This window comes from Prionailurus viverrinus, unplaced genomic scaffold, assembly GCF_022837055.1.
Source record: "Prionailurus viverrinus isolate Anna unplaced genomic scaffold, UM_Priviv_1.0 scaffold_42, whole genome shotgun sequence".
NCBI classification, from domain to species: domain Eukaryota; kingdom Metazoa; phylum Chordata; class Mammalia; order Carnivora; family Felidae; genus Prionailurus; species Prionailurus viverrinus.
In genome coordinates, this window is record NW_025927609.1 from 2342745 (window position 1) to 2364566 (window position 21822).

The following is a 21822-nucleotide window of genomic DNA, read 5'->3' on the forward strand; positions in this document are numbered from 1 at the left end:
CAATGTTCGTTAACTTCAACGTGCACATGTGAAACTTAGCAAGAAAGCAGAGGTGAGTTGGAAAGACTGGCTGGTTTTCCAGCCTCCGCGAGCGTGGGGAGAACTGGGGACACAAACACCCGGTGACACCTGCACATGGGCCCCCAAGGGTCACAGGGCCCCCAGGCGCTTGCCCCACCCGCACCCGACCCTGTAGGCCTCCAGGCAGCCTCAGGGAAGGGCTGCACCCAGGTCGGCCCAGTTTCCTGACCCTGGTGGCCCTCGCTACTGAGCCCCTGGGACAGGCCCCCAGCTGGGGAGAAGCTGGTTCTGTGCCCTGCTCGGTGAGGCTTTCAGGGGCCTTCCACGGAAGAGCAGCTCGTGTCACCCCCTGCGCCTGCGTGAGCTCCCCAAGGGAGCTGTCCGGTCTCAGCTCTGGGGCTGCTAGCACCCCTCCAAGGTCAGAGTGCACTGACCCCCAAGGCAGGCAGCCCAGCCTGGGGGCCGCGAGGGTGACCCCGCTGCCTTGCTCCTCCACGCCCCCTGCACAAGGAGGCCAACAGACAGGGGACCCTATCCCCCTGCACGACCCAGGATATGTTATAAACATTCTCAATTCAGAGTTCAGATTTAATCCACTTTTATGTACAAAACCTCATCTTTTTTATCTCTAAATCTGTCGTTAAGAGTGTATTAAAAATATAAATAATAGTCCTACAAAATTTGAGCCTATAAAAATGAACCCTTTCGCTTCTGTAAAAGGCGTTTTCAACAGGAGATGAGCAACGTTCGCTGTTACACCGCGGGCCCCGGGCCTGTGTGACAAGCCTGCGCTCTCGCTGCCGCTGCTGTCACGTCTGGTTCTCGTGGGAACAGGAGTCCCGGCGTGGGGACCTACGCAGCCCTCAGACGGCCCTCCCACTCGCTTCCGGGCCCAGGCCGCGTGGTTCCATCTCTCCGGGAGTCTTAACCAAAACACGTGGAATGTGGGTGGCGAACGCGGCCGGCTCTACACCAGCTGTCTGTCCCCGTCTTCCTGTCCTTCCCCGAGCGGGTGCAGAGTGTCATCGTCGTCAGACGCATCCGCTTCCTCCTCGCTTCCCAGCGGCTCTGAGGGGCGCTTTATGCCCCGCTGCTTGGAAACTGCCAGAGCGTACTGGATGTTATAGCGGTTCCAGTCACAGCTGTAAAAAGCGCACAGGAGTCACGTCAGGAAGGGCAGCAGATTTTCTCTTCTATCAAGACTCTGGCTCACCCGGCACCCGCCTTCCCTGTGACCCTGAGAAAAACCAGCCAGGGACTACAGGAGCCCCCTACCTGCCCCTCCTAACTCGGTTTCTGAGCCACCCAGCCCTGCAGGAGTGGCGGCCTTCAAGGACCCAGCGGTAAGACCCACCTCTTCTGGTCTGCCCTCACCGCCCCTGCCCCTGCCCGGACCCCATCCCGATAGCTTCCCCAGCCCCACCAGACACGGAGGAAGGGGCGGGTGCAGAGCTTGAAGGCCTTTTAGAGAGCAGAGAGGGACGCTCCCAATCAGGTCAGTCCCCACGTTAACAAAATAAAGGGAAAAAAATCACACCCTTGTCTCCATGTAGGAAGCCACCCAGTGAGAACGAGTTAAAGGTAAGGGACTATCGAGGTGGAATGCCCTGGTGGCTCAGTCACGGCTCTTGATCTCAGCTCAGGTCATAGGTCGTGGGATCGAGCCCTGCGTCCAGAGCCTGCTTGGGACGCTCTCTCCTCCTCCCTCTGCTTACGTGTGCATGTGCTCGCTCGCTCTCTCAAAATAAATGAACTTTAAAAAAAAAACCAAACTGACCCCCCCCCCCCCAATCTAGGTTTGGCAATGTAACTGAAGTGTTGCTTCCCCAATCAATACACAAAAGCCAACAGCACCCTACACGTCAGCAGCATGGACGTCCAAGGAACGAAGCATTTATCACGCATCTACGTGAACGTGACAGAAGAATCCGTCTAACGAGAGGCACTTGGTCTCTGGGACTGAGCTCTGTCGAGTCACGGAAGCCTCAACAGAGAGAAGGCTCTTCTGAGCATGCGGCAGACTTTAACACAGACCCCTTTCGCCCCCTGGTGTGTTCCAGCGGGCGGCCAGGACACTAGAAGGAAGGGCTTGTTGTGGGCTGAAGACTGAGGAGGCAGTCAAGGACTGACACAGGCCCTGCCTCTAGGCACCGGCAGTCACCAGCAAAGGCAGAGAACACACTCTGGAAACAGGGCTGGGACACCTTAACACTGACCCGAAGACCGCAGGCCCCCTACGTGCCCAGTCAACGGGCCCAGGAAAGGCCAAGCGGTGGTGATCACGGCCGCTGTGACTCTGCTGAGCCTCAGGGCAGGGGGCAGAAGGTGCACGAACCACGAACGAACCGTCCGGCGACAGGACAGACAACTCGTTTCGTTGGGGGATCGCTCGAAACTCCCGGCCACACCCGCAGCCCGCCAGCCCCGAGTCCCGCCGCGGGTGGCCCGTGCGCTCAGTTCACCAGGGAAGGAGGGAACACCTCCCAGTGTTTTGTCCCCAAAACAGACGACTCAGGGGGCAGCCCCCAGCGTGGAACCAGCCGGTGACGGGCCACCCCGCCCCACCCACTGACCCCCCCAGCCACACGTACAGTTTGGAGACACTGTCCAAGTGCCGCTGGATGCTCTTCTGAAGGAACTGAACGGCCGGCAGCACCTTCCCTGCTCTGGAAAGGAGACTTGTCTCAGCGCACAGCACTCGCCGAGGCTCTAGCTGTGCCCTCTCGTGTGTGTGTGTGTGTGTGTGCGTGTGTGTGAGGCTCTAGCTGTGCCCTCTCGTGTGTGTGTGTGTGTGTGTGTGTGTGTGCGTGTGTGTGAGGCTCTAGCTGTGCCCTCTCGTGTGTGTGTGTGTGTGTGTGTGCGTGCGTGCGTGCGTGTGTGTGCGCGCGCGCGCGCGCACAAAGCTCCCCCTCTGACCTGCAGCAAAGCACAGCTGAGCGACGGGAGACGGGCGTCACAGCTGACGCACCCCTCACCTAGACTTCAGCTTCTGCCCGTGCACCAGGAGCAATTTCTGGGTCCATACGAGGTAGAATTCCAGGTGGCGAGACACTTCGAAGGAGGAAGCCAAGAACTCCAGCACTTTCTCCACGTACGGCTCAGGAAGCGAGGAGCTGACGACCTCGACTGCAGGGGGAGGAAACTGTACTCACTCTGCAAAGAACTGTCCCGCGGGAGAGAAGGCGAGCGCGGCCTAGACCCCACCCCGCGCGCGCAGGGGCCGAGAAGCTGCCGGGCCCGCCCGGCGCTCACCCTCGTCCCAGGGCACCGACTCCAGGACCTCCTGTAGCAGCGTCCGCTCGTTGAGCCGGAAGGCCATGAGGATGGCCCTGGTCAAGTCCTGCTGGCGCACGGCCGCCCGGATGCGTGCGGGGGTGACGTCGGTGTCCAGCTCAAACGGGTCAAACAGCATCTGGGCGTCCAGGGAGTAGACGAGGAGCCCCTCGGTGGTGGTGGCCGCCCAGCAGCGCCCTGGGAATTAGGCAGTCGGGGGGTTTCCTGAACACCCACTTTCACCTTCCCCGCTTTTACTTAAAAGTCACCGAGTAAGTCCCCGCGGTCCCAAGAGTATCAGCAAGAAAGGGGCACGGGGACGCCCGCCCCCCCGCTCCCACCCCAGCCACCAGCCGCTTCAGGGCAGGGCCCGTGTGCGTCCGCTCGCGTCCCGTGAGCACCAGGCCCGGTCAAGTCCTCCGTGAGCCCGTGGGCTTCTGGCTCTGCGGCAACATGGCGTCCCCGCTGTGGAGCCGGCGAGACTGGGCCACGGTCTGCGTCCCGACTCGCACGGCCGTACTCGGCCACGTGCCGTTCTGTGCCCTGCTGCCTCCGCCTTCCCGTCGATGCTGGGGAGTGTCGGCCGTCACCCCCCGGATGAGCCCACGGCAACCCCCCCTCCTGTCCGCCCTGCGGGACCGCATTTACCTAACGGTCCCAGGCCCTGCGGGCACAGACCCTCCCCTGCCACACCGCAGACTGGCACACGTGAGGACGCTCGGCGCAGCCGCCTGCCTCCGCCTCAAAGCCCAGCGTGTCGGGAGCGAACAAAGATCACACGTCACGCATGGAGGACAGCGAGGCCCAGAGCCAGCCAGATGCTGTGACCAACCTCGTCACTGGAACAGAGGTGCCAGGCCCACCACGTGCACCGTGGGCCCGGAAGCCCATCGGGACCCACCCCCACACTTCCCGGCACCCACGACCCACTGGCCGGGGCTCACCGGTGGGAGAGAAGCGAAGCGAAGTCACCCGGATTTCAGGCTTCAAGTGCCGAGAGCTCATGTCACCTGGAACACAGGGGCCTCGCGGTTACAGGGCAGCCCTCCCCCTCCGCGAAAGGAGGGCTGCCCTGCTGCTCCAGGCCCAGCGGGAGGGGCGGCTCTGGCCCCTGGGCCCCGCGGGGAGTCTTGTGCCAGGGCCCCAGATGCTGTTTCACGGGCGCCACTGGCCTCCGTGGACGAGCCCCTGGAGCACACGCTCCTGTGGGCGTTCAGCCTGGCCGACAGACACCTGCCCTGTTCTGCGAAAAGGCCTTGGCACAACCCAAAGGCTGAGGGCAGGGTGGCTCCAGTCCCCACCGGCCACTCTGCCAAGCACTCTGTGCAGTGCACGAGACGCACGACCTCACAGGGCAGCTCTGTGGGGTGGGGGCTCGTCCTCACTGGTCATCGCCCCGTGCATCTCCTCTGGAAACCTGTTTTAGTTTAACTTTTTGAAGTTTATTTCTTATGACAAAGAGAAAGAGAGAAAGAGAGCAGGCGTGGGGGAGGGGCAGGGGGAGAGGGAGAGAGAGCCTCCTAGGCAGGCTCCACACCGTCAGCACAGAGCCTGACGCAGGGCTCGAACCCATGAACCACGAGATCGTGACCGGAGCCGAATTCAAGAGTAGGAGGCTCAGCCAACTGAGCACCCCCAAGGCGCTCCTGAAATTTGTTTTCAAATCTGCGGTGTGAGGGGTGCTATGTTCCAAGCTCAACGACACGTACATCACCTGAGAAAAGGCTCCTCTCTGCCCGGCCCCCAGCCACCTGGAAGCCAGCTCAGCAACACTTCGTGTGTATCTCCCCACAAATTCTCTCTGGGGGCTCTTGACCTCAGGGGGACCAACACATGGGGCTGGGTTCTCATGGGTCCAGCGGACCCCTCAGTCCCCCACACTCACCACCAACAGTGCCTGTTCTGCTCGAGTTGTGACAATCAAAGGTCTCCAGACACGGGGCGCCTGGGTGGCTCAGTTGGTTGAGCGACCGACTTCGGCTCAGGTCATGATCTCATGGTTTGTGGGTTTGAGCCCCGCGTCGGGCTCTGTGCTGATGGCTTGGAGCCTGGAGCCTGCTTCGGATCCTGTGTCTCCCTCTCTCTCTGCCCCTCCCACACTCATGTTCTGTCTCCCTCTGTCTCAGAAACAAACATTAAGAAATTTAAAAAGAAAAAAAAAAAGGTCTCCAGACAGGCTGAGAAGCACCCTTGCCCATCACTGAGGGCTCACAGACCCCCCTCTCGTTAAGAGGTTCCTGAGAAGGGGCTCGGTGCAGGCAGGGCTGCTCCAGGGCCCACGGCGATCGTGCGGTCCTGGGTCCGTCACCCAGCCAGTCGCTGAGGAGCTCCCACTCCCCAGCGTGCAGTATGGGCCCGCAGGCACGTGGTGGGGCACGAGCCAGGGCTGGAATGAGCCGACCCAGGCCAGCACGGGGAAGGGGGGGCGGGGAGCTGCACAGCAGCTGCTTGCCCAGGGCTGGCACACGGGCTCTCTAGCTGGCGGTGTCCCCTCCTGACGGTCTACCAGGCCCCCGGCTCTCCTGCCCCGTCCCTGTGAGGGGCACGCACCCTGTGGGCCTCCTGGACCGCCAGCTCCCTGACCCCGGAGCCCTCCCCGTGGCCGTGTGGGTGAGCGCAAGGCACAGGGCCGGGTGCCAGCCGCTGAGCCAGGCTGCTGTCACGCGGGTAAAGGAGGTGGGCAGCGCAGCCTGCTGTGGCCGGGGCCTCTGGAGACACGCGGGGCCCTCCGCTCACCTTTCTTCACACCCGGCAGTGGGATCGCGACTCCGTCCTCTGCCCCGGCGTCCTGATCGATTAGCGCCAGGTTGCCAAACTCTGTCATCTTCCTCCGGTTCAGAAATTCCTAGAAGGGCAAAGCTCCAGATGTCTCACTTGTCCCCTGTCCCCTGCCTTCCTCACATGCCACAAATACTGACGGAGACCCGGCCCCGTGTGGGATGCACGTGGGACACGCGTCCCTACCCGCTGCGCAGCAGAACCCGCCCTCAGAGCTGCTGCGGACGCGCAGGGGCCCCGCTGCCACCACCACGGCGGTCAGATTCCCTAACGCGCTGCACCGAGGGCTCCCGTCAGCCTCCACGAGGCCGGCACACGTGGGGCGTCTGCCCCCTCAGCCTGCCGTCCTCAGGGAAACGGGGACGCCCGCGCCCAGAATCCCTCGGGAGGGGGCGGGGACCCAGGCAGGCGCATACACGCCTGGAGCCTCCTCCCGGTCCCCGTGGCGCCAGGACGTGGGGAGGGCAGCCCAGGCCCGGGCACCCGCTCACCTCCATGGCGTCCAGGGAGAGGTTGCGGGAGATCTCGAACTTCTTCCTGAGGATCTGCTCCTTGACGTGATAGATGCACACGAACTTGGACATCCCTCCCGCGAGGACGCTCTGGCCGTCCGCAGAGTAGCACAGAGCAGTGAAGGCCCTGAGCAGAGGGGACACACACACGCTCACCCCCAGGGACCCCTAGCATGTGGTGCTCCCTCAAAGCCCAGCGGGCATCGTCCACGGGGCTCTGGCCTGGGGCTCACAAGGCTCCGAGGCAGCAGGCCCCCCAAGAAGGGACCTCCCAACGGACATGGCCCTTTCATGAAAGGACCGCATGGCTCCAGTCACGATGTTTCCTTGAAGTCAGAAGGAAAAGGAGGCCACCGTGCCTGTCACCCGCAAGGCAACCACGGGCAGGGGGGCCTCCTCGGCCCTGCATCCCCGGAAACCAGGTGCCTACGGGCCTGGCCACGGGAGACGACTGTCCACACACCAAAGGGCACGACGGACAGAAGAGAAAATAAACACGTTCACGCTTGAAACACACCAGAGAAAGCGAAGAGAACCCACAGAGCAGAAAAGAGATTTCCAAGGGACAGGTCTGTCGGGGAGCTCCTGTCTCGAATACATACACAGCTCGAGAAACACACAATTAAAACAAGCAAATGCCCTGGACAGACGCTTCTCCAGACACGACGTCCAGACGGCCGCTCGGCCCGCGAAAACGTGTTTGACAGCATCGGTCCTTAAGAAAAAGACAAGTCAGCGCCACATCGAGACATCACCTCACGCCCCGTCCCACACGGCTGTGATTTAGAAAAACTGGCAGTAATGGGCAGGGACGGGGACGGGGACGGGGACGTGGGGAAACCGGGACCCTTCCCGCTGCCGGCGGGGATATCAGATGGTGCCGTCACTTTGCAAAACACTCCAGCAGTTCCTCGAAAAAGTGAACCTGGGTTACCTGGTGACCCCACCCCAAGAGCCACACCCAAAAGGAGCAGAGGCAGGTGTGCAAACACCAGTCCCCGACGGTCCACAAGGCCGAGGGGGGGAAAGACACGGGCACCCGCCAACCGCAATCCCAACCCGGGCTCTGCGCCCGCTCACTGAGGAACTCACTTCCCCTTGGCCGAGTGCTTGGCGGTGACCTTGTCCAGCTCCTTCCTGCCCGTCTTGAGGTCGTGCCTGCCCTCAATGGAGCCCGTCTGCACGGCGTTCTCAGGGTCCCAGAAGGTGATCTGTGAGTTCAGTGTGGCGACGGCCAACTCTGCCCCGTCGGGACGGAAGGTCACAGCCAGGGCTGAAAAGAGATGCGTGATCAGGGCCAGAGAAGGAGCCCAGCGCCGGCAGGAGGCCACACCCTCCGTCCTCAGCCGGTGTCAATGCAGGAGAGCCAGGCGGGCACCAGTGGAGGCACACGAAGCTCCCCCAGACAAGCCCCACCCTGCGAGGGAGGCCCCGGGAGGGAGGCCCCGGGGGGCCGTGCTAGCGAAGGGCAGGGCTCCAACTGCCTCAGGGGGCGAGAGGGTCCGGGTGGGGTCACGAGACAGGCAGGAGGCCAGCCTGCTGGGAGGGGCCGGGGGGTGAGGGGCCAGGCCCGGCGGGGGTGCGGCACACGGAGAGCAGGACACAGGTGATTGACAGAACTGCGGGACAGACTGGACACAGACGACCTGGAGGCCCTGCAGACACAGGCCGCCGGCCGGCCGCGAAGAGCACGAACCAGAGCCGAGCGGGGTGGCGGGAAGCAGAGACACCGCACAGGCCGCGAGTCCCAGGGGCCCACGACGCGAACGTCACGTGTGCGGGGCAGGAAAGCTTCGCCCGCATGCGCAGACGGCCGGAGCCCGGGTGGCGGGGCCTCCCAGCCTACCGTCACCCCGGAGTCCTCCCCGAGGCTCCGCCCGACAGCGCTGGCTGCTTCTCGGGGCCAGAAGCTGAGCAAGCGAGCGCGCGAGGCCCCCGACTGTCCTACAGAGGAGCCTGACACCGAGGGACACCACGGCCGGTGTCCCTCAACCCACAACCAAGATGGACGGGCAGCGCCCCGTCTAACGCAGCCTTCCTCCCTGTGTCAGAACTCCCGCCCGCCAGCGCCCCTCCCCTGGCCCGTGCACCCACCATCCGAGGTCAGGCCCAGCGTCTCCGTGGTCCTCCAGCTGTCTGCCATGTCCCACAGGCGCACCGTCCTGTCCCAGGAGGCGCTGGCCAGGACGGACTTCACGGGGCTAAAGCACAGACTGCTGATGGGGCCCTCGTGGCCGGACAGAACCTGTGGCGACCGAAGAGGAGCTATGAAGAGGCCACCCGCCCCGAGGGTGCTACGCACGAGGTCCCGCTGCCCCGAGGACGCAGGACGGGCTGGCTGTATCCCCGCAGGACGGGAGGAGCCCCGGCCGGAAGCCGGAGCTGCTTGCTCCCCGCGGGTCTGCAGAGGCGCCCCTCCTGCGTGTGGCTGCGCCCCCGACCCCGGCCCCCAGCCGTGCGGCTCTTACGTCCAGGAGCCTGCCCGTCTGCATGGACCAGATGAAAACCTCGAAGGAGTCCTGCGCCCCGGCCGAAACGACCTCCCCGCTGCAGTCCACGGCCACACAGGAGAACTGGGTGGGCCGTGGAGACGTGAAGGTGCGGAAGTTCCGGTACCTGCCCCGAGACACGAGTCCAGATGGCAACACTCAGAGTCCCGGACACCCCCGCTCAGGTTCCTGGGCCCTCCCCGAACCCTCATGTGTACGCCCGCGACCCTTGCCTCGCGATCACGGCCCGCCCCAGAGAAAGACTGTTAGAAAAGTCACCTGTGGAGGTCAAAGGCACGTACGGTCCCATCCATGGAAGAGGTCACGATGACATAGCCAGTGGCAGTGAAGGTCACGCCGGTGACCCCACTCGAGTGCTCCGTGAAAGTGACGAAGCAGAAGCCACTGAGGGTGTTCCACACCTTGACCTGCAGCGCGGAGGGAGGCCGGCACCAGCTCAGGACCACGCACACGCACACATGTGCACACTCCACCGTGTGCCCACCGAGCCTAGAGACGCCATCTGCCCCTTGCCTCTCTGCCGCCTCCACGTGAGGGAGGGTAGAGGTCTGTGGGGCCTGTGTCACCCTGGGGCGTACCCACACCCACATGCCACGGCTGCCACCACGGACAAGTGGGCGCACGTGTGCGGGAATCCGAGTCAGAGACAGAGAAACAGCCAGCCGGCCCCAGGTCATTTGTGAACCCCTCCCCGCGAGCCCAGATGGAGCGGGGCGAGCCCGTGAGTTCCGGGCTGAACCCCGGAGCTGGAGCCTGGTTCTCCCTGGCTGGGCCAGCCCCCGGTGCCCCAGCCAGCAGACAAGGCCCCACGTCCTTCCCGCCCCAGGCCACGGCCCTGGTCACCTGACCAGCCCCACCTTGCCGTCATCCCCGCCGGTGACGATGTACTGCCCGTCGGGGGAGTAGGCCAGAGACACCATGCTGTTGAAATGGCCCTGCTGCTTGAGCACGTAGGACTCACTCTGCCACTCCCACACCAGCAGCTGGCCCAGGCCTACGGAGCACACGTGGGGAGGGGCTGGGGACCTGCCCACCATACTGTGCCCCGCGCCCCATCGGGTCCTGCCTTGTGCCGGCACCGGACCGCCCGACCCACCGAGGCCAGTGCCTCTGTCACCCTCCACCTGAGCGAGGGAACCCGGCAGGGACGCTGCCACCCCGTGTCACTGCCTCGCGGCGGCCCCGTCACCTAACGCAGCCCACCCGAGGCCCACGGCCATGGGCCCGGCTGACGGAGACAGGGGCTCAGCAAGCGAGGCGTCGCTTGTGGACTTGCGCCGCTGCTCCTGACGAGGGCCGCTGGCCGACCGGCCGTGCTCGCTGGCACCGGGCCCCGGAGGCGAGGGTGCCGCAGGCGGTCGTCCTGGGACAGGAGCTCCGTTCTTGCTCTGGCCGGACCCCGCACAAAGACGAACCTGCGCAGCCAAAGGCGATCCAGTCTCCGGAGCCGTTGACAGCAATGGAAGCGACCCTCTGATCGGAGACACTGGGCAGGAAGGCGGGGCATCTGAAAAGGGCGGGCAGGCGGCACCACGAGCCCACTCTGCCCCCCGCCCGCCTGGCCGTCCCACAGCCTCACCTCGCACGGCCCCGCACTACTCCCCGCCGTCGTCCGGTGGGGCCGGCGAGCACGCGTGCAACCCGCCATTCCCCCCGGCCCTCACCTCAGGGAGTGGATGAGGTTGAACTCGGGGAGCTCGTGAAGGTGGAAGATTCCAGAAGCAAAGCCGGTGACCAAGAGGTGGGTCTTTTTGTGAAAGGCCGCAGCAGTCAGGTTGTTGAAATCTCCCTCCTTATTGAAAAAGTACCTAAATGGACGGGGGGGTCAGAAGAGCCGTGGACGGAGAGCCGGGGCGCCAGGCCCATCTCATGCCTGTGCCCCAGGCCAGGCGCCCCGGCTCCATGCAGGACACGGGCCCTGCTGCAGCAGTGTCTCCTTCCTTCTGCCCGAGGCTCTCCCCTCCCTGACCCTGCACCTGGGAGACCAGGCGGCCTCCCGGCTGGTTCCCAGGCCCTCTGTGCCTCCTTGTCACATCTCAGCCTTGGAGGGCGCGAGGCCCCCGCCAGCCTCTGTGAGGACACCTACTTGGCCAGCCGAGAGTATTTCACTTTTCCCTGCTGCTCCTCCGGGGCCGGTGCGGTTTTCCCCCGGACTGTGGTCTCCTCCTCCCGCTCCTCCTCCTCCTCCTCCTCCTCCCCCTGCAGCAGATCTGCCTTCCAGCCCGTGGGGGCTTTCGGCCTCAGGCCTTCGGGGGAGGTGTCACACTGCCACACACACAGGGCCCCGTCCTGGCTGATCGTGTACAGCTGGAAAAGGAAGCGTGTGGGAGTGGGCACGGGTCAGCCCGCGCCAGCCACGTGGTGGACAAAATCCCACGTAGCTACATCCGTCTGCAGCCTGCCCCTGAGCACTGGCAGAGACGATGGCCAACGGGCAGCCAACAGGTGCCGCTGGCTCCTGAACACCCCCAGGTAACCCGGGGGGCACCTGTGTCTACGGGGGCCGGGGGGGGGGGCAGCTGGCGCGTAGCTGAGATCTGGGACGCCATCGGGCGAGTGAAACATACATCTAGGCTGCCGGATTCAAAGAAGCAAGCCACGATCGCGTCCTTGTGTCCTCCCAGCGCATAGTAGATGAGGTTGTCCCAGCGCTCAGCTCCGAAAACCCACGTGGACATGTCTTTGCTCCCGACCGCAAAGCACCTGGACAAAAGAGACTCAGCTCGTCCTCGGGGTTTGTGGTGGAGCTCCACACAAGCGCGGGGGAGAGACCCAGGGAGAGCAGCCGGGCCTGCACTGCACCGATCTGCGTGTCTTGGTGGACGGGTCACTGCCCTCCCCACAGGGCAGCCCAAGGGAGCCCTGAGAATGGACCACCATGCCCACGGGGTGCCGCGTGGGGGGCCCTGCTTAGGGCATGAACACAGGCAGACGCGGGAATAGACATCGCCTCGCGGAAGAGGCGGGAAGGCATGGCTACAGGGCGCCGCCCCTGCCCGCCCATAGAGGAGCCACGCACTAGGAGCACGAGGCCATCTCCCGCAGACGCACTGGGAACCGCCCGCGACTGAGCCCCACCTCTCACCCGGCGGTGGCCGGTGTGCAAAGCGGCACTGACCCCCAGCCTCCACTGTCCCCGTGCACAGAGTACAGGGCAGCTGGGAGCGAGCAAGCGGCTGAGGTGCCTTTCAGGGCGGTTAGGGGTGCGGCCGTGAGGGGACGGGGCCGGCCCCCATGTTGGGAGCAGCTCCCGGCTCTGCCGTGGACACAGCTGCTCCGCCCATCTGGTGGCACCGACTGGGCCGTGTCACACCGGATACAGCATCCCCAGCAAGGCTGCCATCCCGCGCTCCGGTGTCCAGGGGCGGATGCCCCAAGCAGCGCGGGCCCCACTCAGAACCAGGAGCCCATCCTGCCTCCAGCACCTCGTGAGGCTGGACGGAGGCCACTCCAGACCGAAACTCTGGTCTTCAACAAGAGTCACCAGGCTCCCCCCCGCCCCCCCCCCCCCCCAACAAGAGGCCAGCTACTAGGCGTCCCCCTCAGGCCCCGCCCGCAGGCCTCACCGGGAGTCGTCCGTCCAGTCGATGCACGTGGTCTCATCGTATGGCCCAAAGTAGGTTTTGTCCAGGACGAACGCGTTGAATTCCCGCTTCCTCCCAGGGGCGTGGTACATCTGAGCGATGTTGCCTTTTGTGACAACGAACTTCCTGCCACAGAAAAGGGGCCATTGATCCATAAGACCCATGGAGTCCCGAGACCAGCTCAGCCTCTGAGGACAGTGCACGTGCTACGAGGCGATTTCCTACGAGAGGCAAAACATAGGGGCCTGCCTCTCCATGGCCCCCAGGTCCCCTCTCCTCCTACAGGGACTGAGGCCAAAGAAGGACAGGTGGACAGTGAGAGAGACAGACCGACCCTTCAGGCACCCTGAATGCTGCCACACCTCTGGCCGCCCGCCAGCCTGGGACAGACGCTCCGGGAGCCGGAAGGACAACAGGGCTCTGCACGCCGGGTGCTGGGGAGTGGCCACTGCCTTGGAGGCCGTTCTAAGCAGTTTCTGAGTGCGGACGTGGAACGGGGGCTCACGGCCGAAATCCAGGGCTGCCCCCTCCAGGGCACATCCGGGTCAGCCTGGGTGTGAGCATGCTGGGAACCGGCCCTCTCTCCTGTGGCCCTTGAACCCAGAGCAAGGCTGGGTCCAGCCAGGGCCCTGTCTGCACACAACATTCTCACTATGCACGTCGAGGCTGGGGGTCAGTGCCACTCAGGGACAGGGGCCCCTCTGTGGCTCTGCTGTCTGGAGGCCACGAGGTCCTCCAGGACAGTGGCTGTTCTGGAGGCGGTCCTGGACAAGGACCTTCGGAATCTCCCGCTCAGGGTGGGAGCCCCAGCCCTCAAGGAGGGGGAGCGGGGCCTGTGGCCGTGCAGCCCTGCGGGAGCCCAGACACACATGAAGATGAGGCCTGAGCACAGGCTCCTGCGCTGCCACCTCCCGTCGAGAGAGCCCCCCCCGAGCCCCGCCGCGCGGGTCACGGAGGCCGCGCCAAGCCCTCACCTGCCGTCAGGGGAGAAGGACACGCTGTGCACGGAGCCCTTAAAGTGGAAGTGATGGAGCACGGACCTGCAGACCAGGCTGACCAGCAGCGCATCCCCCCCTGCAGGAAGGGAAAGTGGCGGATGTGCGGTCGCCCCAGACGGGACACCCAGGCGCATCTGCGTCCCCCCCCCCCCGCCCCCAAACCCTCATCCCAAAGTCCGCCCGGGCCGCAGGCAGGACCGCGGAGGCCTGCCTACACCCCCAGCGGGACAGGGTGACGGCCTCGTGTGCCCCAACCACCTGAGCCGCTGTTTCCCGGCCAAGGGCACTTACCTTCATCGACGATGATGGCCAGGCGGCCGTCTGGGGACAGCCCGACACACTTAACGTTGTACCGAGTGGCCAAGGGCAAAGTGCTGGATTTGTTGCTAGGAGACAAAACCAGAGCCGTGTCCTTGGTCTCAGTTGTCAGACGAGGGGGGCAGGGGTGGCCTGAGACCCTTCCCCTCCCCACCCTTCCTGTCCCTTCCTGGCTCTGGGGCCAGAGCTCCCGGTTGGGAGAGCAGAAAGAAAAACAGGTCCTCGGAGAGTATCTGGTAAAGCAGATTAAAAACCTTAAAACTGGGCTTCGGTTTGCCAATTTTGTTTGTAGAACCACATCTGGGGAGAATTTTACAGACGTTACAAAGTCGGAAAACTGGAAACAAGCTACACGTTAACAGAAAGGATTAACCACAAGGTCGGCACACGTAGGCAGAACTGTTCTTACAGAGCTGGGAGAGTGTGCAAAAACGCAAAAAAAACGTTAAAGACGGGTAACCGCTGCTTAGAGTCTAACTTGGTTCCCTGCTGTCCTACTTTCTAGTTTTCCTCCAACGAGCGCGTGCTCCTTGCTCCAGCAAGCCCCAGCAGATGTCATTTAAACGCCACGGCAGCCGTGACACTCAGGCCTGCACTTGGCCCTGAGTTCCCCCACAAGCACTGCTCTCAGGAGCTTCAGAAGTCCCCCTCAGCAAAGACGTGGACCATCGTCCCGCCGTACAGACAGGCTGAGGCCCGCAGAGCAGGACAGAAACCCAGGCGACAGGAGGGTCTCACCCCGGCCACACGACTGTGGGAAGCAGTGACAACCGCCCAGGAGTCCTTCCCCTTGAGAAGGAAGGACAGAGCCACATGCTCGTCCGGGAGGACAGCACACCCAGCAGGCAGAACTGAGCCGCAGTGAGCCGGCGACAATGCAGCCCAGCAGCGGAAGCTCTGCCCTGGAGGTGAGGCCAACAGCCTAGATACTGGGCTTCAGCTGAGGGACCAGGCGCACTCCTGACCCACCGACACTCCGTACACCCTGGAACAGGCTTTCGGGCTGCGGCACTTAACGGGGGCACTAGTGAGAGGAAGGCGCGGTCAGCTTTTGCCCACACGCCATAGCGGTCACTGTCGTTAACATCTTGGTAACGCACTTACTTCTTAAGGTCAAACACCGTCACTCTGTTTCCCACAGGACTAATAACTGAATTTCCATCGCATGTAAAATTTAAGTTTCCACACCGATAGACTGTCCCCAGCAAATTCGAAAACTGGAAAGAAAATAAAGCCATCTTAACACAACAAAAGTACAAAAGTCTCAATTTCGGGAAAGGGCTAAAGGAGGCCTCTCTCTGGTCACGGAGACAGCACAGACTCCCTGCTCCCCCCCCAGGTCCCTGGTCATTCCTGGGGTCCCTCCACGTATCCCCTGGGACACTTGCTGGCCACCTGTGCAGCCCAGCCTTGAGCGAGACGGAGGAAAGCAAAGTGAGCCCAACCCCCAGGGGCCCTAAGCTCCTGCTGAGGTGGGAGAGGGGCACTGGGAGTATGTGGGACGCGTACAAGGACAGAGGCGTTTGCCAAGTGCAGAAGAGAACAGGACCCACGTTTCAGGAGGAGAAAAGGGCACTCCAAGGGCATCTGGGGCTCAAGGTTTCTTGAACAAAGTAACCTGCTGGGCTCCAATTTATTAGCTGATTCATTCATTCGTCGCCAAACTCATGTGTTCCCTGGACATGAGGCTGGGCGCTGGGGTCTGTGCCCTGATGCCCTCATAGTCTATGTCCAGGGGGCGGGGCACTGAAGAAGGAACTACAGAGCGTGTGTAGCGATTGGAAGAGAGAGGTAGTTCCGAGACTGGTCAGGGAAGGACCCCTGGAGGGGCCGCCAGAACCAGAACCTAGAGAGAAGGAGCCAGCAGGGCCAGCGTCTGGAAGTGATGGCCCTCATAACCTCAGGGAGCTCAGAGGGAGAAGCCTGGCCAGCCGAGAACATTTTAAGCAGAGGCCGGCTGTGATTCAAATCCCCCCACCACCCTTTTTGTTTTAAGACCATGCTCACCACAGCGGGAACAACAGGGAGAGCAGGGAGGCGGTTCGGTGATGCTGTCCCGACCAGGAAGGTGGCCCCAAGGAATGGAGACAGCGGGTGAAGTGCAGCCGCCAGAGAGGAGCTGGCTATGGGCGGGAGGAGAGCCGCCACCCAGCCCCTCCTGGTTTGGGTGGCAGGGGAAGAGAGCACTGATGGGCAAGCGCCAGCAAGTGCGGGGTAGCGCTGAAGAAGGCCTGCGCTGTGGCCAGAGCCAGGCCAAGGCGCTAAGGACCTGGCACGAACCAGGGAGAGAGGCACGCGACCAGGCAGGAGGCCGGGGGCAGAACTACCCTCAAGAATTGGGACCCACAAGGTGTGGACGGGGTAAACCTCCAGTGTCCCCACCATCGGGCAGCCACGTGACCCTGACAGCGAAGGAAGATGAAGTCGACGTTCCGGGGCTCGGCTCCGCGGCTCCTCTGCCCGCGTGCAGCCGGGAATCAGGCCTTCAGTCCAGGGCTGGCCTGTCAATGCTCATCCCGCTAGGGCTCCGTTCTCTCCCGCCCACACCTGCCGCTTGGGGGCCGGGGCCCGCCTCTCCGTCCGGGTCCGGGATGTCCGCCCATGGCCCTGGGGCCGGCCGCACAGGTTATAGGCTGAGAGACAGTGCGGCCCCACCGCCCCCCACCCCGGACCCAGCCCCGCACCCTCGCTCACCCGGTAAGCGAACTTCATCGCGGCTGCCGCACGTGTGCTGTCGGGCAGTCTCTGCCTCCAGGACTGCCAACCCCAAGAGAGCGCTTCCGGGAGTGGCCGCGGCGCCGCACCACGGCGCCCCCAGGCGACCCGGAGGGACGGTGCAGCCCGAGACTTAGACCTGCCCATAGGCCACGCCCCCTTCTCCCTGAGGCAGTGTCCCGGCCCGCGGGTCCCGCCCCCACTCCTCCCCGAGGTGGAGTCTCAGCCTCCGACTCCTCCCCGAGGCGGAGACCTAGCTCTCAGGCCCGCCCCCGCTCCTCCCCGAGGCGGAGCCCGCGAGCCACGTCCCCACCCCAGGCGGAGTCCTATCCCGCAGGCCCCGCCCCCGCTCCGTCCAGAGGCTGAGCCCCGCCCATGCCCCTCTCCCGTGGCGGAGTCCCCGCCCGCAGGCCCGCCCCGCTTCCTTCCTGAGGCGGAGCCTCAGCCCGCAGGCCCGCCCCCTCTCCTCCACAAGGCGGAGCCGGAGCTCTCGAACCACGCCCCTACCCCCAGACAGAGTCCTATCCCGCAGGCCCCGCCTTCGCTCCTTCCCAAAGCTGAGCCCCGCCCAGGCCTCCTGCCCGAGGCGGAGTCCCAGCTCGTGGGCCCCGCCCCCATCGCACCCCGAGGCGGGGCGTGAGACTGCCGGCCCCGCTCCCCGCGCCTGGAGCCGCGCACCCGTGGGTACCAAGCAGGGCTGGGGCTCTGGCTTTCTTGGGTCCCGCTTGCGCCGCTGCCCAGAAGGTTCACGTCCTGAGTGGGTGAGGCGCTCCGACCCCACGCTTAATTATTTAAGCTCTGCATTATGAATGGGGGGACCAAAAACAAGGAGACTGAGTAAACTAAAGAAATTGTATCAGCGATGCTACAAAACCTCACAAAGGCAATTAACTCCTTTGGCAGATAGAGCTACCAAAAAAAAAAAAAAAAAAACCAAAAACAAAAAAACCCACAACCCCAAGCCCTTAACACTCAAATGTCTTTGTTCCTGTCTGCTATTGTTCCTGTAGGGTAATGAATTATGAAAAAATCCCTTGTGTTCCCCACAAAGCAAATAATCTATGCTTCGAGTCAGGAAGAAGGATTAGGGAGAGAAAACCAGAAAATTCTTTAACTTCACACACTCAACTTTCATGTTCCTCACCAAAAGAATGAAGTTCAAAACAGCAAAGTTTCTTCTTAAAATCTGTATTTTCAGAATTATAATGCTTACATTTTAAACAGTCTTAATACAATGGTTTTAGTCTAACAATATATTACAGAATAATGTGAAAAATGACTCTCGTAGTAAACCATGAAAATGGAATTAATACCTGCAGTGTCAAAGTCACCAACTTGTCACCTTTTCCAGTCACAGAATCCCGGCAAATTGTATTAAGGATACTTTTGGGTCTTACGGCCTGACGTATATGATGAATAAATTTAGAGAAAGGGGGCACTTTCATGAAAAATCAAATTCCAAAATCACGTAGGGTTTATTTTAAAGATCACAGTTGACTGCAGAACATTTAGATCAGTGTAGTTTGTTCTTTAAAAAGTAGTATCCTTTTCATTCAATGCACACTTCTGGAGTGTTTCTTTCATTTCATTTTGTAACTCACTCTTCTTTTAAACACTAAAGACAAACTGGATAGTAGCCTGTGTGTATTTTCTCTACTGACTATGGGATATCAACCAAGACTCCCTTATATAAGAATCCAACCCACGACCGGCTGTGCTGACAATGGACCGTAGGTAATAGTCATTTTCAGATTAAATACAATTTTCACATTAGATCAGAAGTTATAACTTTTCCAATCATAGGAAATCCCATGAAATTCACCAAAATTATAACTTATTTCCTTTTCCACTTGCTAGTATTTACATGTTCCACAGAGATTTGTAAAACAGCTGCACATTCTGCTTTTTAGCTGCACATTCCATATCTGGCTTCACAATTATTTAACAGCTGCTACATCTTTACTAACAAAACCAGCCTGTCGCAAACACATGAGCCTTATTTTATTGTAAACACAACAAAAATCGAATTACTGTCTTCAAGAAAAAAAAAAGACGAAGGTATAGGTAACATTTTTCTTTTGGGTAAAATGAAACAAAATAAAAACAGAGGCACCCTTGTAACTTAGGTTGCAAAAGATCTCTCAGGTAATTGGGGGAAAAAAAACCGAACCTCCAATAAATTTTATTTCATATAAATTGAGGACAGTAAGAAGCCACCATGAACATTTTGGATTTCCCCTTCCTTTTCTCCCTCTCTATATATTACGTAATTAGAGAATTTCATCCTGGGATTGGAACCTAGACACACACACACACACACACACACACACAATCAAACAGAAATAAGGTAACCATCGAATCGCACGTCCCCTTCCGGAGTGTAAAGGGAAAGCCGCATTAGGCACGGTGGCTCCGAGACTGACCACGTGAGGTGTTTCGGGCGGAATCACATCTCAAACATCTCTTCATCCACAGGGCTTGGCAGATCCGTAGGGCAATCATCAATTTTTACAACAAAACAAACATTTTAGAAACCCTAAACTATCATTAGACTCCGAAGCTCTAATTTGCCTAGTTGACCAAGTTTATTAGTTTTAAAGTGCACCTAAGGAAGATTAATTTCTGAAAAGTTTAATTAAACTCACAAATATTGATCTTCTTTACGTATCTCCAATTTCTGTAAACGAAAAAGACACAGGGTGGGGTGCGGGGGAATCACACCACCTTATTTTCTGAGTGATTTGAGAGACAACACAGAAGCGTGGGAACAAGGACTCTGATCTGCCCCTTCACCCCCGCAGCCCCAAGTCCCCGCCACCCCCTCAACGCCAGCCTCCTCCAGCCTCTCTCTGGCAGGTGACAAGCAGGCCCCTTTCCTCTCCAGCTGGGCGTGAGGCCGTGCCCTCTGGGCCTGACCGCACTCCCTTTCTGCATCAGCCTGCCGGGCTCCGTTCTGACCACGCTTTCCCGGGGAAGTAAGAGTTCTCTTATGTACAAAAATACATTGCTTTGGAGAGCTGGAAAAGGTTTCATACAGCCAACACTTATTTACAAGCCGTGACTCTCACACCAGTAAAAACAAACACACATTTATTTTGTCCTTGATTTTTGGTGCAACTTCTACATAAACATTACATCAGTTAGTCTGTACTTTTAAAAATAATAAATCAACCATATGTACAATTAAATTTACAACCGAGAGCAAATTAATCCATTGGTACGGTTACGACTGCAATTTTAGTGGACCGGCAGAGAATATTCCAAGACTTCCGTCATTCCCACAACCAGACTAGAAGCACACTGACAGGGCCCCGCCAAGCTCCACTGAAATGGAGCCTCTTAACCTCTAGGACTTAAGGTGCGGAAGAAAGTATCGATTACACGGCGACAATGACATGGAAAGACTTTTAAGGTGAGAAGAAAACAATGTACCAACCCCCAATGTAATGATAATTAAAATAAATACATATTTAATTCCAAGTGCATATGATAATTCAATCAATATCATGGGGAAAAGGGGTTCCAGAAACGTTTATTCCTAAACTATTTCAGTACCAGTGGTCCTTTAGGCCCTGGTCTAGTCTCCCCAAAGTACCTTAAAATGGCTCCAGCTAACGGAGGCTCCAGGCCCTCCCAGTGTGACGTCCCAAGGCACAGAAGGGGCTCAGTTCCCTCCCCCCTCCAGCACTCAGCCTCGCTGACCCGCTCTCAAAGGGTGTTATTCTAGAGAAGCACAACTCATCTGGGTAAAGGATGGTGTTTTATCCCTCAGGAGCCTTACAAATCCAACCGGTCCAGAAAGAGGGCAGCCGTGTGCCCAGAAAGGCATACACGTGTCACTACTAAGACGGCGAGGGTGGCCGTGTGTCCCCCTGGAAGGCCCACGGACTCCATGAGGAGCCGGCAGACCGGGAGACTGCCGGGTGAGAGAGCAGGGCACAGACCTTCCAGGGGCAGGGAGAGGGCTGGCGGGGGTGGGGTCCAGGCAAACCCCGGAGGCGCCGGCAGAAGGACAGGGAGGAAAAAAGAAATAACGGGGAATCTTACACCACGGACAACACGGAAATGACGCTGTCACTCGGCCGACCGGCTGCGCGCTGACATTCTCTGACGCCTCCACGGCCAGGCAGAATCACCGAGAGTCCGGTTAGCGCTAGGATGTGACGATGGGGGGCAGAGGAGGCGGGACCCCTTCAAGCGCACTCACGAACGGCCCGGGGCGCGCGAGGACCCGAGGCACGGTCATGTGACGCTGACTTCGAGGACGTGGTCGTCTTTGCTGGGGATGACCAACACCTGCGTGCCCACGCTGGCGTTGAAGACCTGGCCGGGAGGCAGCGCCTGCAGCCGGGGCATGGGCAAACCCCTGTGCTCGCCGCCGGAGGCCAGGTGCGCGCTGCCCCTGCACCTGCCGCCGCCGCCGCCGTCCGGCTGCTCGTCCACGTGCTTGTCCACCGACAGCCCGTCGCTCTCTATCCAGCTATCTGCAAAATGCACAGGAAGTGAGGTGCGGGCCCGCGACGGGGACCTGCTACCTGCCCCGGGGAGCCGCAAGCCACCCAAGCTGACCTTCCGAACGAGAGAACGTTAAACGAGGCCACCCCTACGGGGATCCGGCGCGCGGGCCCTCAGAGGACCCAACCCCGGAGCAGGCGCCTACAACCCGTAACCCCGAGCGGGTTTTCGGTTAGACGCCACCGGCACCGAGCACACGCGACTGGTCCGGAAGCGCGGGCCCTGCGAGCGGAGCCCCCCTCCCCCATCCCCGCACGGAGCGGTCTCTTCGCTCCGACGTGAGCGCACCCCATCTCTGAGTCCTTACCAGCGTCCAGCTGCGAGGAGTGCGCGGAGTGGTGGGGGAGGTATTTGAAGAGCCTGACGTCGGGAAGGGGCAGGTAACCCGCAAAGAGGGGCATCACCTCCATGTGGACGCGGTGAGTGGCCCGGGCGGCCACAGGCATGGAGATGACGCCAGAACTCTTCCCACACACCGCCCAGTTGCTACTGTTGTCGACCACTGAAACGCAGACGAGAGCACCGGTTTGGCCCCGGCAAGAGCATTCGGTTTTCACACCCAAATAAGAGGCGTCAATAGTCCCGCGCTCCAGAGCGC

At 60.9% G+C, this 21822-nt stretch overlaps 2 protein-coding genes across 7 annotated transcripts in view; both read right to left on the minus strand.

Annotated features, from left to right (window-relative positions):
* Positions 1–602: 602 nt before the first annotated feature.
* Positions 603–16794, minus strand: PWP2 (PWP2 small subunit processome component). 4 transcript variants are annotated; one of them, XR_007149677.1, is made up of 22 exons: positions 16002–16670; positions 15099–15211; positions 13968–14062; positions 13653–13752; positions 12661–12804; positions 11662–11797; positions 11181–11401; positions 10759–10902; positions 10510–10580; positions 9952–10088; positions 9353–9501; positions 9053–9200; positions 8679–8829; positions 7677–7857; positions 6564–6711; positions 6031–6139; positions 4239–4304; positions 3274–3492; positions 2997–3147; positions 2613–2687; positions 1881–2005; positions 944–1163 (listed from the first exon to the last, which is right to left on the minus strand). XR_007149677.1 is itself a non-coding variant. In XM_047846950.1 (21 exons), the coding sequence occupies exons 1-21, from the start codon at positions 16704–16706 to the stop codon at positions 989–991; spliced, it is 2751 nt and encodes a 916-aa protein (XP_047702906.1). In that variant the 5' UTR covers positions 16707–16794; the 3' UTR covers positions 603–988. The 4 variants fall into 4 exon arrangements, 2 of the variants coding, with proteins under 2 accessions (XP_047702906.1, XP_047702905.1); XR_007149676.1 differs by having other exon boundaries at positions 1876–2005; XM_047846950.1 differs by lacking the exons at positions 1881–2005; positions 16002–16670 and adding an exon at positions 16689–16794 and having other exon boundaries at positions 603–1163.
* A 2988-nt stretch (positions 16795–19782) lies between these two features.
* Positions 19783–21822, minus strand: part of TRAPPC10 (trafficking protein particle complex subunit 10) — an 87248-nt gene continuing 85208 nt past the window's right edge. For all 3 annotated transcript variants that reach the window (XM_047846871.1, XM_047846870.1, XM_047846872.1), the window contains exons 22-23: positions 21532–21726; positions 19783–21193 (exon numbers count right to left, since the gene is read on the minus strand). In XM_047846871.1, the coding sequence (XP_047702827.1) occupies positions 20952–21193; positions 21532–21726 (437 nt within the window). In that variant the 3' untranslated portion in view covers positions 19783–20951. The remainder of the gene's footprint in view (positions 21194–21531; positions 21727–21822) is intronic.